The 14,721-nt window shown below is 40.2% G+C and overlaps 1 protein-coding gene across 3 annotated transcripts in view; it reads left to right on the forward strand.

Annotated features, from left to right (window-relative positions):
• Positions 1–14,721, forward strand: part of LOC144934341 (receptor tyrosine-protein kinase erbB-4-like) — a 240,005-nt gene that overhangs the window by 218,614 nt on the left and 6,670 nt on the right. For all 3 annotated transcript variants that reach the window (XM_078860026.1, XM_078860032.1, XM_078860040.1), the window contains exons 24-26: positions 1,080–1,177; positions 5,892–6,056; positions 8,679–8,735. In XM_078860026.1, the coding sequence (XP_078716152.1) occupies positions 1,080–1,177; positions 5,892–6,056; positions 8,679–8,735 (320 nt within the window). The remainder of the gene's footprint in view (positions 1–1,079; positions 1,178–5,891; positions 6,057–8,678; positions 8,736–14,721) is intronic.

Raw genomic sequence — 14,721 nt, forward strand, 5'->3', positions numbered from 1 at the left:
GTTATTATGTGTGGAAACGCTATAGCAGCCCAAACACAAAGGGGGTGACTTTAAACCTCAGTGCATCGCTAAGACTTGTGTTTGCACTGCTGTTGCTTGGCAATAGAGCATTGCACCCTGTTCTTGTCCTTGACAAATCAGTTTTTTTTTATCATTGCACCTTGGTGGTGTTTAAATGTGCATTGTACTCTTCAGATATACTGATAGCACAATGGTTACACACGTAGATCTTGAACATTGGCTTGCACGTTGTGATTTTAGTAACTTCGGTATTGGTAGAATGTCCATTTCTTTGCAAGGCATGCCATATGGAAGCTTGCTTCACCCTAGCTATATGAAATTCTGCAAAGTGCATTGTCATAAATATTTACTGTCTTCTTTCACATCCAAAATTGTAAGTGCTAATCTTCATTTGTTTAGCAAGAGCAAATGTTTACAAGCCATTCGTTTTTTTTTGTTCGAATACTACAGAATAATTGTGGCTGTTTGTAAAGTTAAAGCTCTCCTGGACGTGTTCTAAAAACTACAATAAGAAATCATCTATGAACCATACAAAATAAGGGATATTTTTTAAAATCTGAATAATAACACTTATTCCAGCAGCTAAAATGCCTTTGTTTAAGGTGGTAGACCTTGAATGGATTTCAATTTTCTGAATGTCATCAGAAGGTTATTCTATGTTGAGCATATGTTTCTCGGTTGCCTGGTGTGGTCAGCAAAAGCCTGCATAGCAATGTGGCACCCATTCAGCACAACACTGCAAAATTGTGCAATAGTTATAAACTACACTTTTTTCATGAGAATTATTTATATTGCTTATAATTTTATCCACGTCCCATACCAGTAAAGTGTAACATTGGCATATTATTATTAACAAATATACATTAAACGACAAACCAGGATCTGAAGTCTTGACATTTAAAGTTATATCGAATACATTTTATTTCATACAGGCTTTAAACTTATTCAAAAGCCCTCGAAAAGGAACAATTGATTTGATGTTATTTTTAACGCACAGCACATTCATTTTACGGGTGCAATCTCGATTGTGCTTATGTTGACAACTTTTCTGCACTCAGGCTGGATGATTGATGCAGAGAGCCGTCCACGATTCAAGGAGCTGGCTGTGGAGTTCTCCAAAATGGCTCGAGATCCTCAGAGGTACCTGGTTATTCAGGTCAGTCGCTCCCCATCACAAACATGGACATTCGTATTGGCCACCATCATTTCCCATTTTCCTGTTAGCGTGGCCCAGCTGACGGACGCCATGGTGCTTTGTGGGGGGTGAACAGGGCTCCGAGGCAATCACACCCGCTCGTTGCCATCAACAGCGCCTAAGGCCAAGAATCGCTTTCCTTAGCACCACTTAATTCCAGCAGGGATAACAGTTTATTAAAGTGCCTTGTGCAGCTTTTAACTCTTTCATTTAGGTGTCTTCTGGGGCAATCTGAAATCTAATTAAAAACTGCTTGCATATCAATTTACAGCTGAATACATTGAAAAGGATTTGCATGTGGGATCCTATGCACAGCACAATTAATAAATAATAACTTTTTTCTAGTTTTTCAGTAATTTTTATTAAGCTGAAGGAGCCTCATTTAAACATTTTTATTTCCATTTTCTTTTTTCACACATGGATATACATTTATTTTTAATCGAGATGAGAATTAAGCACAGTTAAGATGTCCCTTCTTGTATGGTTTTATAAGGAAATCAGATTTCTGCCAATGAACCGCTTAGCATGAAATATCTTAAAAGGGCCAAACATGAACATTTCTGTGATGTATTGTATACATATTTAATGCATTGTAGAGTATAATGGTTAATATTTAAGGATGAAAATCAACTTCTTTGCATGAAAATACAATAAAATTGTCAGCAGCAGAATTCTCAGCGGCATTCATTATGCATAATGCAAGGCCGGAATTTGAAGCGGTAGAGAGTGCCAGTGAATACATTATTCAGAGCCATCTTCAGTCGGAGGCTGTAGCATCAAAGATGCATTTATACATGCCTCGGTACAGCACAATAAGGGCTAAATAGGCTAAATAGCAATATGAGGCTTGGGCTTTTGTATAGTCTACCAATTAGCATATATGCTTAGGCTTATATAATAAAATAAAAAATATTCGTTTTAAACAACATTAACTATTATTGTATTTTTTGGTGATTTACATGTGTTATTCAACGTGCCTTTTGTGAAATTTCCTCATTGAGTTAATGTACTTACGAACATAATTAGCAATATCTCTATTTATTTTGAAGATTTGTTTCCACATTTATGAAAACTGCGAGGGAAATGCAATAAAACATCGGAATGGGGGACTTTAATGAAGAAGTCGGTAAAAAGTGCAGGTATGACTAGATGATTGCTAGGTTTGACATTGGAGTGTGGAATGAAATGTTACTCGAGTTTGCAGTCAATAAAGACGTGAAAACAATGAACACCTTTAAAGAAAAATGAACGTGGAGTAGTTAAGATGGTGAAATTAGGAATGAGGTTGACCTATGTCTCATGGAATTGAGACTGTTGGAGACATCTTTACCTTCAACAAATTCAACATAAGAAGACCATCCAGGCAAGTTCCACTTCAACATAACCAAATAGAGAACAAAGCTAATTAAAGGTACAGTTAAAGATGATTAACGTCAAATATTTATGTTAGGATGTATCTGATTTTGGACTAACTCTAAGTAACACATTTAAATACCTAGATCAGAAAATTAATTAAATGGATTTCACCACTTAAAATAATGCAATCACAAGCAATGTAATTGATAGTGAATTGAAAGTGAAGGAAACAATTGGAAATAAAAAAATCATCTGAACCCACAAAATACATGTTGAGGGTAGATATCAAAAGATGCTCAATAAAATGATTAAATAGACAGAACTGTGTAAAATGATTAGCGTCGGTTTTCTCCAGGTATCCTGGTTTTATCACAAGTGTATAGAAACGTATTCATGGACTTGTCCAAAAATCCAAATACAGCACCACAGACAATGGTCAATTGTTGGCACCTGTCCTGGCTGCCTTGCCGCTTATCTGTAGTTTCCCATGCCTCCATGCGATGACTGTGTGTAACATTACAAATTGTAGAGCATTTTCTAGAGTGTGAGATGAAATACATAAATTATATATGTATATATACAAATTAAATATTACCATTATTATTATGACCAATAACATGATGGGACATAATAGCCACCATTCTGGCACCCTAACCAATGACCACCACCGATCCCCCTCTAACCACCATCCCCACGCCATTGCGCTAAAGCAGTGACCCCCCCCCCCCCCCCGCCAGAGACCCCCGACAATGCGACGCTGTGACAGCAGGGCCCAGCGAGATGCTCGGGCACCGTGATGAATAAGCGGCAAAGCCCCACGAGAGTGGCATGGCCAAGTGGTAGCCCCCATTGCCGCTTGTTGCAGGGGTGCACAGTTCCAGCCCAGCGGCCGCCCTGGTGTGCCGTCTGCTTCCCAGTTGACGGTGAATGTCCATGATGTTATCTTAGGCCATGCTCTCCAGCGTAAAGTTACAATTTTTTTATCTCCAAATTTGATCAACTACTTGCAAATTGTATGTATGTTGAACTTATTTCGCACCGTACATAAAAAAAAAAGTTTATTGGAAAAATAAACACATGCAGCATTGCCCACTTCTGGTAGACTAAAGCCCATTTATTAAAGCCATTGGCTGTCAACCTTGTTCTGTACATGGGACAACTGCAACTGTGGGTCCCCTTAGTCAGACTGCAAAAGGGCATTCGAATGGTTCAGATGATATGTGATGTCAGGTGCTCTGTGTCAGATTTATTATCATTATCAGGCATGGTCAATCCACTGTTGGATGAAGGCCTATACAAGCCACTGTCATCTTCCATGATCCACCTTGCACCTGCACGTGAACTGATTTCATCACTTCATCTCCCTAGTCTACGTCCTCTTGGACGCATTCCATCAGCTATTGTCCCGTTGAGCAACGTACTGTGCACAAGACAACTTACTTTTCTATTAAGCACTCTACAAATGCAACGGCATATCCACATCCATGCCATGGTGTAGAAACAAACAGCATAGTCCTGGGAAGAATCCTCACACACGATGCAGTCACAGCAAGGCCCAGCAGCAGTCCCCATTCCACAATGTCGTTTTTTGTACACTTGAGTCATTTTAAACACTGTGGCATTCTCTATGTAGCACATCAGGTGATGGTAATGTGAGTTTCAGTTTTTATATGGGGTAGTTTGTATCGAACTATCTAGCTGTTGCATGCTGTGCATGTAAATAGTTGGCTGAAAAGGTTCAGGAATTCATGCTCAGACTTGAAACATTTCAAATTTAATCAGGGCTGAATGTCTTTTTTATGACAAATCCAGTGTCCGTGACACAATTATATTAACTGTGCCAGTTGTTACGCATGTATCAGTTGTGTAATCATTGAGACAATGTAATTGTCCCATACGTAAAACATGCTTCACATTAAGATTGTTAAACTCGCAGTCTTATATCCAGCCATATAAGGCAAGGCTGGAAAGATATCTTGCATTATAAAATGTGGCACTGCCCAATTTTATGGTTTTAGGGTTGGCTGAATAACATTTGATTTCCCTTTTTCATGATAAAGATAGGCAGTGTCTACATTCGTCTAATTTGACTGCCTGTGACGATCCAATCACCAGGTGACTGTGTATTTTTATTGCAATTTTTATCATATCACAGGTGAATGCAAATTACGTTTAACCAGTGCCAGAATTTCTGATAATTCTCGTGGTAAGGAAATGGTACATTCATAAATAACCAATTACATAATATCAACATAATTACATGAAGTGATTGAAATACATCATAAGACCACAATTTAAATAATTCACAGATTCATATCGTTTTATTTTTCAATAGGGTTATACATAAATTTAATACATTTTGTTGCATGATTTATACTCAGAAGAGATTGTAAAAATAATCATAATCCTCTACTCTTGTCACTTTTATGGCATTTTATTGAAATGTTTTGACTTACTTTTACCTTTTGCAAAGTCCAAGCCTGGTCTTAATCTCGGTCATTTCAATCAGTTTGTTTGAAAACAGCTTCTGACCAGTGACTTATAAACTACAAGTCAAAGGATTGGAACATAACAAACTACCTGCCATATGTATGATCAATTAATCTAAATATTGTTCATTTTATATGTGTCTTGGTAATGTAAATGCCAAGTTTAATCCCACTGAAGTAAGTACCAGTTAAAGTAAATCAGTTATCTTGTATATGTTTAAGATACAAATGTAGACAAGTTGCATTACTTCTGGCATTCTTTTTTTCAAGACGCAATTATTGAAGTGTATTATGCGATTGGTACCACATGTTCTCGTTAAAGGGCGGCATTTTTACAAACTTACATCACAATATGTTATCTGCATATTCCAATTTAGTAGAGTATTTAGCCGTGATACATTTCCACATGATAAGTCACTTCGTTGAGCTATCATTTGTGGCCAGGTCGCTTCTGAAAAAGAGTTATTTCGCTCAGTGGGCCTAGCATGATGAAATAAAACATGTTTTAGTTTATTTTGTAGTTTATACCTCTTATAACATGTCTGTTCAACAAGGAAGAGTGGACCAAATTCCCTCTAGAATTCGCTCTTGTGGAATCCATTTCGCCAGTAGTGGATTGAGCTAGCAACCATAACCTTGTTACTTCGGTTTGCTGCCAAGTGCCAAACATTCAACAATGGAATTGGCCATACATTCACATTCAGGACCCACCTGAAAGAGAGACTGGAGACCCAGTGAAGCTTTGTTTGGGTAAATAAGTGGCAAATTGCAATTGTGCATGACCTTTACTGACTTGTGATTCCTGTGCTTCCATCCCCGGACCATCACAGGGTGATGACCGCATGACGCTCCCCAGCCCCTCGGACAGCCATTTTCTGCAGAGTCTTCTTGCCGAGGAGGACATGGGTGATGTGGTGGATGCAGAAGAGTACCTCATGCCTCAGCAGAACTTCTTTGGAGCCAGTGGGGAGAATCACAGTGGAGAATCTGACAAGGTACCTCTCCATCCAAATCAAGATTGTGTTCCGCTTGTTTCATTGCCCCTTCTCTCGTCTTGCAAAGACAAATGGAAGTAAAATAATAAATATGTTGAGAAATGCAAAAACCGTGCAAAATACTGTGACATTTTAGATATAAATTAATCTTACTAATCTTGCAGACCCACAGTATACATTTTACATTCATATATGTGTACATAGAAACTATAAAATAATTTAAACAAACGATCTTACGGTGCTTTATCAATCAATTACTCTAAAGCATTAATTCTAGATTTGAATCTTTCGTGACTGCAAGGAATCATCTTCTTAGGTTTTTTCGGTAAAGTCACGTAGAAAGTAAAATAAAATAAAAACAAAAATCACGACGTTTCGGAGGCAACACAAGTCTCCGTCATCAGGTGGGACCGTCACAGCCAGATTAGCTGTATCAAGTGAGGCAATGATTCAAGATGTAATCCCTTAAAAGCGAGTTGAGGGGGGAGGGAGAGGGAGGGGGGAGCTCATCAGACTATGGTAGCCAATGAAAGGAACGTATCGGGAGGGAGGGGGGGCGAGGCCAAAAGGGTGGGCGATGGACGTGGAAGCGCTTGTGCGCAAGCGGCCAATTACTGCACACGCCAACACAATGGAGCGATTGTGCGCAAGCGGCCAGCCACTGCACCCGCCAACACAATGGGCAGAGAGGAGGAGGGGAGGTCTAATACACATGATAGACAAAAGAACGAAAATGATGATGGGTACAAACTTAGGGGGAGCTCATCAGACTATGGTAGCCAATGAATGGAACGTATCGGGAGGGAGGGGGGGGCGGGGGGGGGGCGAGGCCAAAAGGGTGGGCGACGGACGTGGAAGCGCTTGTGCGCAAGCGGCCAATTACTGCACACGCCAACACAATGGAGAGAGAGGGGGAGGGGGGGTCTGATACACATGATAGACAAAAGAACGAAAATGCCCATGTTTATACCAATGCTGGCTGCTACTCTAAAGCATCCCCATGCTATGTCAATCATTGGGTTTTACTTTTAGACTATGCTTCACCATACTGTTAAGTGAGGCTTCTTAAAGGCTAGAAGCCTCAAAATTGGTTTAATTTCACTCACCACTGACGTTATTCGTGGCTGGGAATCGAACTTAGATTTCTGGGTTCAAAATGCAGTGTGCTAACCACTGTGCCACTACTGTGTTCATTTAACCAATATGAACTAAATAAATAAAGTGTGGAATTTTTTTGTGTATCATTTTTTCCTTATTCTGGAAGATAAACAGTTTCATATGACATTGTAATTAGTGTACAATGCCCTAAGTAAAATATATATTTACACTATGGAAAATCCTCAAAGTTATAACACAACCTCGTTTGGACACTGCCCTGCTTTAGATATATTGATGAATACATATTAATTTATCATTGTCTCATCTATAGGTGTTTTGTCTCCGTTCATCATTACTTCTCGTTGAGATAAGTTGTATATTACATTGTTCTAAAATGTTTTTTCACCAAGGTAACGTATTCATCCACGCTTAAAATGAGTGCAGTGGTGATGCAATAAAGAGGGGGGGCTACACCCTACCCCGTACAACCTCAACACCTGGCTCATTTGTGAGCAGTGAGGACTCTCAAGGAGTACGGAAACCGGCTCAAAATAATGGGGCCTGTCGATTAATGTGGAGGTTTGCTGTACATTTCGTGGCGAGGTTGGGTGAAGCGACTTTAAACGTTCAGAAAAGAACACGGAAATCAAGTGTTGTGCAGAAGATATATTCCGAAAAAAATTGTTGTGATAGCAAGGTGTACGTGCAGGATGGAGGAGGCATATTACCAAGGCAGGCATTGGAGTCGGTGCCCAAAATAAACCAATATGAAGACTGAATGCCAGATGATTTAGGATTGGAAGAGCAGACCTTGAAGGTCTTCTGTAACATGCACATGCTATGGAATCTGACAGAAAAGCAATAGGCTTAGGGTTGTGTGGTGGCATGAACGACACCGGCCGTGATGACCTCTGACTGGCTATCCTGCCCATGCTGAGGAGCTCCCTCCGAATGGGAAGTGTATTGGGGAGAGGTCTGGGCCCTGGAGTAGTCGAATTGCCACTGCTTTAGCATCTTGGCAATTTAGGGTTTTTATTCTTTGTATCTGTATAATCCTATTCCTAAGGCATGGCTACAACTACTGCCACAAAATATATCTTGAGTTCTCAGCTGGTTAAACAGAATAAAAAAACGAATGTTCTCTTTCTTGAGAGCAACCTTGGGATGAGTTCTGCAATTATTGTGTCAATCATTTTGGCCATCACAAAAATGTGCATATGATAAATGAACACAGCCATGTCCTGTAATATTACATTTTTTACATTTACCTGAAATAACTCATTAATCATGTCAGAAAACACTGCTTTAAAAACATTGTACATTACATTTGTTCCAAATTATTATCACGTGTATTTGTACATTAGAAAGACAATATCCCTTGAAATATACCAAAAATATCCTAAATTTAAAAAATGTAACTTTCTTGAGAATGTAATGACTCTTGTATGTTTTTCTCTTATTTCATATAACTCCTTACTCTGTGGATGCTGCTGCCGCTGCTTTTCGTGCTGAAATGTTATGAAGTCTATCATGAGCAACAGCTACAGTGTCCATGGCCCTGAGTCCATCTCAAATATTTGCGTAAGTTTTGCATGTCCTCTACGGTGTAATGCATTTTACGTGACTAAGACTTTTACACATTCATGTATCGCACAGGTGAGCATATGTTACTCCATGAATGCCATACTTTGTACAACTTAATTAACTTGGTAGCATATCAGCCGATTGCGTTTTTTGCATTGAAACAAATAAGAGTTTGGGAATACATGTAAACACATTCGTGTTCGATGAATTTATATTTACGTGTCTGTTCTATGCTCAAATGCTTTGGGAAATGCCTCCGCTTTCATCACCTTAGCATACAGAGTGCAGCGAGTGTCATTGCCAACAAACGTGTTTTGCTATTGTGCACGCTGCAGAGTCTATCGTGGAGGGGTATGCACCACTGCTGAGCATAAACCATCACGCGAACTCCGATCATCTTCACATTCGTTTTTGGCGGCTAACCCTCGAACAAACACGGTCACTGCATCGCGTGCTTTCAGATGTCCATCTGGAACGCTCTTCCTTCCGATATTAGATATTAGAACCACTTTTTTGTTTAGTTTATTGTCCTTCCCCCGCACCTCCGATTAGCATGGTTGGTTATATACGGTACGAAAGAAATTCAACATATCTAAATACAAAAGCAACATGCTGGTCGTGAAATGCAATAAAAACTCAAATTTAATGTAAAATTATGTACATTTTGACATGATCTCAGTTTCACCAAGTCTGGTATTTTTTTGCTGGCGGATTGGATATTGTATGCACAGCTGCAACCATAATTGTTGTTGTCACTTTATATTAGTGTTCAAACACTTCCATTGGCTACGTTCTTGAAACTGATCATTGAGGTTGCAGCTGTGCATGCAAACGTACATCAACAATATCAAATTAGATTGTTGAGCATAGCATAGCAAACTTATTAAGGTTGGATGTACCCACCTGAAAACACAGTCTCTATTTAAAGAAACATTTTAGGTTCAATATCGGTCCTGTTATACTGTGTATTGTAAAGATGTATATTCAATTTTTTTATAATCAATAATTATCTATTATGAAGTGTAAGTAATGAGAGTTTTATGTTTTTCCATATATTTGAGTTCGAATTGAAGACATTCATACGAGCTTAACTGTCGTAACGGTGTTTTGTCAATCAGGCTCAAGGGGGTAAATTATGCTGTTTCGTATTAAACCCTGTTTTCCCAATGATGTTGCATGCTCTAAACATATTGTAATTCTACATTTATATTTAAGATCAATACACATTTGTTTTTAAACATTTGCATATTTGGGGGCTCAGCATATTTTTAATAAGTGCTACGGTTATGAAATTAAATTGAGACTGTAACTTGCTTGGGCTGCACTTGAGAATGGAGTCCAAGACACTTTCGGGTATGATTTTGGAATCACTTAAGCAGATATTTTTTACACCTCTGGTTGCACTTCCTCAGCATTATTACATTGGCATTTGTGGTGCTCAATTGGTTTTAGGTGCTTCGTGTGCATATGATAAATATATAATTCCGTATTATGATTCATAGTTGATGTTTGGGCAAGGCCACGTAAAGATCAGACCAAAATGAATCAATAATCACTCCATTAAACGCTTGTATGCATGACAATTAGGGTTGTTTGGCTTTGTCGGGTGGTGGAGGGGTCTGTATAACAGAAATCTGGCTAGATTATTATATGGTGACATGTTTTTTTTTATAGTTTTTGTTCTCTCAGCAATGTAAATGTAGTGCTTATTATTTTGTTCTGATTATAAAAGGCATCTCTGGTCTTTTTGCAACCCCACATTTGGAATGCTTTTTGGATTTTTATGTTTCTATGCACCAATGCACTAGATTGTGAAATAACCTTCCGTGGATAATTGCTCTTATTTTAAGGAAATGTTAAGTGATCATCTACATTCGTAGGATCGAATGTACAGGACATATATTTCCATATTTATAATGTTCACGGATCAGAAGAGAGGTATGGGTAGCAAAAGGAGGCTGAAGGAAGATTGGGGACAAGATTATAGAAGGGGTAAAAGCAGTTAAACAAGGCTTGGAATGTGGGAGGAATAGCAGTCTGAATAGTGCAGGGATGATTATAAACAACATAAGGAAAAGAAGACCGAGGAACCACGTGGAAATTATTTGCTGGTTGAGCTAATATGTAGTGTCGACTTCAAATGTTACATTTTATTTTCGTTACAGCAATATGAGCAAATAGCATCAAGTTACATAACCACATACTTTTATAAACACAAGTCAAGCAGTAATCTCAGACGGGGTTTAAAAAATGGCTTGGTACATCATGTTTATTTGGCTGCTATACATTTTCACATGATAAGCCACTTCGTTGAGCTATCATTTGTGGCCAGGTGGCTTCTGAAAAATTGCTATTTAGCTGAGTTGGCCTTACCTGGTAAAATAAAAAAATAGTTTAGTTTTAGTTTCGTTTCTTTAAAGCCAGAGTCCAATAAATTATGTTCCTTTAAAGGTTATTCTGCTACTCAATCCCTTCCGCTCTAAGATACTTGTTCTGGGATGGTAGCAGCGTATTTCTCAGTTTTTTAAAAATATTGCTACACTTACGCTTTGGTTCTTTCGGTAAAGTCACATAGGTATAAAATAAAGTCAATCACGACGTTGCGGGCACAACACAAGCGTCCGTCATCAGGTGGGAAAGCATGATCTGCTGCTGAGGCAGACTGTTTTAAAAGGTTTCAAATGGGTGTAGCCAAGGGTCATAAAGAAGTTGCCGGGGCTAGTGATGTTAATGTGAGAAATTAGCATGTAACTGTGAGATAGGAGAGCGGCCTCCTCGATGAGGGCATGGGAATGGCTATGTTAATGTGAGAGATTAGCATGTTAATGTGAAATCGAAGAGTGGTGCAATCCAAAGCGAACTCCTAGACGAGGGCACGGAAGTGGCTATGTTAATGTGAGTATCTGTTCATCCTGAGGGCTTGGTGTACGTGCTCCAACTCACTGGCTCGGTGGTGCTGGTCGGAGATACAACGGGCCCTCCTATGGTGTAGTGTTTTGATGAGGGAATTATTCTGGGCTGGATGGTGGTGGGAGTCAGGCTTTAGATAGACATCCGTGTGGGTGGCTTTCCTGTAGACCAAATGTCCCACCGAGCCATCAAGTTCTCTTATATATCAAAACATCCAGGAATGGTAGCTTTCCATCCTTTTCCACTTCCATGGTGAATTTGATAGACGGGTGTATGGAATTTATGTGGTTGAGAAATGTGTTCAGTGCTGGCAGGCCATGTGGCCAGATGACGAACGTGTCATCCACGTATCTCTTCCCAAAGGAAGGACGTAGGGTGGATGTCTGGATGGCATCTGTCTCAAATTTCTCCATGAAAACATTCGCTACCACTGATGATAAGGGAGAACCCATTGGGGTACCCTCATTTTGTTTGTAGAATGTACCATTCCAGGTTAAGTATGTGTTGGTAAGGCAGTGCCTTACCAAAGTTGGTACATCTGGATTCAGTCCTTGTTGGACCAAGTCTTCAATGATTGCAATGGTGTCAGATACAGGTACTTCAGTGAACAGAGAGACTACATCGAAACTAACAAGCAAATCATCTGGAGACTGAGATGTCCTTGATTAGAGAAACCAAGTGAGCTGAGTTAAGTACAGCTGAGGTGGACTTGCCCGTGAAAGGAAGCAGGGTCTCAGAAAGAAATTGGGCCAGTTTGTAGGTGGGTGAGTTAATCTTGGAGACGATAGGATGGAGCAGGGTACCTACTTTGTGGATTTTTGGAAGGCCATACAATCTGGGTGGTCTAGCAGCCGAAATTTTTAGATAGCTCTGCTTGGAGTGATCGGTTAGAGAAGTCGATTTAGTGATGATATTGTTGTTTTTTGTAGCTAGGCAGTTTGGGGATCTCTGTCCATTTTGGTATAGCTGCCATCATTAAGAAGGTCCTGAATTTTGTTGTTGTAAGTGGTTTTATCCATGAAGACAGTGGCATTGCCCTTGTCGGCTGAGAGAGTTGAAAACGATCGTCCTTGCTAATGTTGCTAATGGGTTTCTTTTTTGAGGATAGCAGCGATTTCAGATCTAGCAACGTCTGCCGGGATATGTCCCAAGCCTTTGAGAGCTACGTCGACCTGGGCAATTATATCATCCACTGGGATGTGTTTAGGGGTGACAGCGAAATTCAACCCTTTGGCTAATACTGATTTTAGGCTGTCGGAAATTGGGATGTTACTATGATTGATAACAATCTTGTTAACATCTAACTTTTAACGTGTGGCTCTGGCTTCTCTTTTGACAGGAGGTTGAATTTAGCGATCAAGTTAGCAGAAGAAACTGTCATGTTATCTACATTGTCCCAATCAGAAGTGGATATCTTATCTGTAAATTTTAAGTGTGATTGTAAGAGAGTCTTGTCTAAATTATCAAGTTCAAATCGGAGCAATCTTATTCTCTCTGAGATTAGCGATAGGCTAGCTTTGAACAAGATCCGTTTAGTGACAGCAGCAGATGTGAGTGTAAATGCGACCGGTATTATCTTGTTACCGCGGCATCTCTTGAGAAAGGTTAGCGACTTGATCAGGTGAACCTTCTTGTCTCGCAGTCTGTTAAAAGCTCTAACAGATGGGTGGAAACCCTCCCCGTACAGGCGGTTCAATCTTGATTTGAAGCTTTCGTGACTGCAGGAATCCATACTTTTTGGTTCTTTCAATAAAGTCACGTAGGTATAAAATAAAATAAATCACGACGTTTCGGGCACAACCCAACTGTCCGTCATCAGGTGGGACAGCATGGTCTGCTGCTGAGACAGACTGTTTTAAAAGGTTTGAAATGGGTGTAGCCCAAAGGTCATAAAGAAGTGGCCGGGGCTAGTCATGTTAACGTGAGAAATTAGCATGTAACTGTAAGATAGGAGAGCGGCCTCCTCGGCGAGGGCACGGAAGTGGTTATGTTAATGTGAGAGATTAGAATGTCAATGTAAATAGAAGAGTGGTGCAATCCAAAGGCATGAGTGCAACCCAACGGGTGCAATCCAAAAGGCATGTGAGTATGAGAGTGCAATCCAAAGGACATGTGAGCATGAGAGTGCAATCCAAAGGCATGAGAGTGTAATGCAAAGGACATGTGAGCATGAGAGATCTAAGAGAGAGGCATAGAGAGAGAGACATAGAGAGTCGGAAATATCAGCTGACATAGGCAGGTAGGATGGAAACATCGCAGTCAGTTAAGACTTTACCTGGTTAATAACGTCCTTCCAATGATTGCTCAGTTTGTACCCATCCTCTCGGTTAAAGTTGTGCCTGTGTTTATATATCTGGATGGCTTCATGAACAAATCTCTGAAGGTAACCAGTAGGTTTGCAGAGTACCTCCATCTTGGTAAAATAAATTTCGTGTGAGCCCACAGCGTTAAAACAATGATCGGCAATGGCAGAGGTATTGGTCCTACCGTGTTTCAGATCTGCCTTGTGTTCACAAACGCGGTCCGAGACATGTCGTTGCATTTTTTTGTCAAAAGCCTCTCCTATGGGCGTCGAGGTGCCATAGCCTGGCTTGCCAGGAGTAGGTGCACAGATGTGGACTCCCTTCTGTTCCATCTGTATGTGATAGTGTTGCCCCCCTGCCCACCATGCGTGTCGATTTTCTCCTTGGGTTCCCACTTCTTCACACATGCAAATACTCATTAATAGGACAGCAGAGCCTGGACAATTGTTGTCTCTGGCTCACCACGTGATGTGTGTCTTCCTGCTCGTGTGTCTCCTTGAGTCGTTTTATGTATTCGAGAGTGAATGAATGCTGTGCACATTGAAACTTGAAATTATTACTATTGTAATGGGTTCAACTGAGTCGCCGATGTAGACTTGGAGGCAACACAACACATGGGGTAACTTCCCCTTAAATAGAATAACAACCTATGGTGGTGACCACCAGGCTAACTACACTAGTTACAACGTAACTGCAACTACGGCCTGGGACCAACAGCTTGGGACCGGGTCCACGTGTTGGAGACTCGTTAAACGGAGAACGTAGACGAA

The sequence above is a fragment of the Lampetra fluviatilis genome, chromosome 1 (assembly GCF_964198595.1).
Source record: "Lampetra fluviatilis chromosome 1, kcLamFluv1.1, whole genome shotgun sequence".
Taxonomy (NCBI): domain Eukaryota; kingdom Metazoa; phylum Chordata; class Hyperoartia; order Petromyzontiformes; family Petromyzontidae; genus Lampetra; species Lampetra fluviatilis.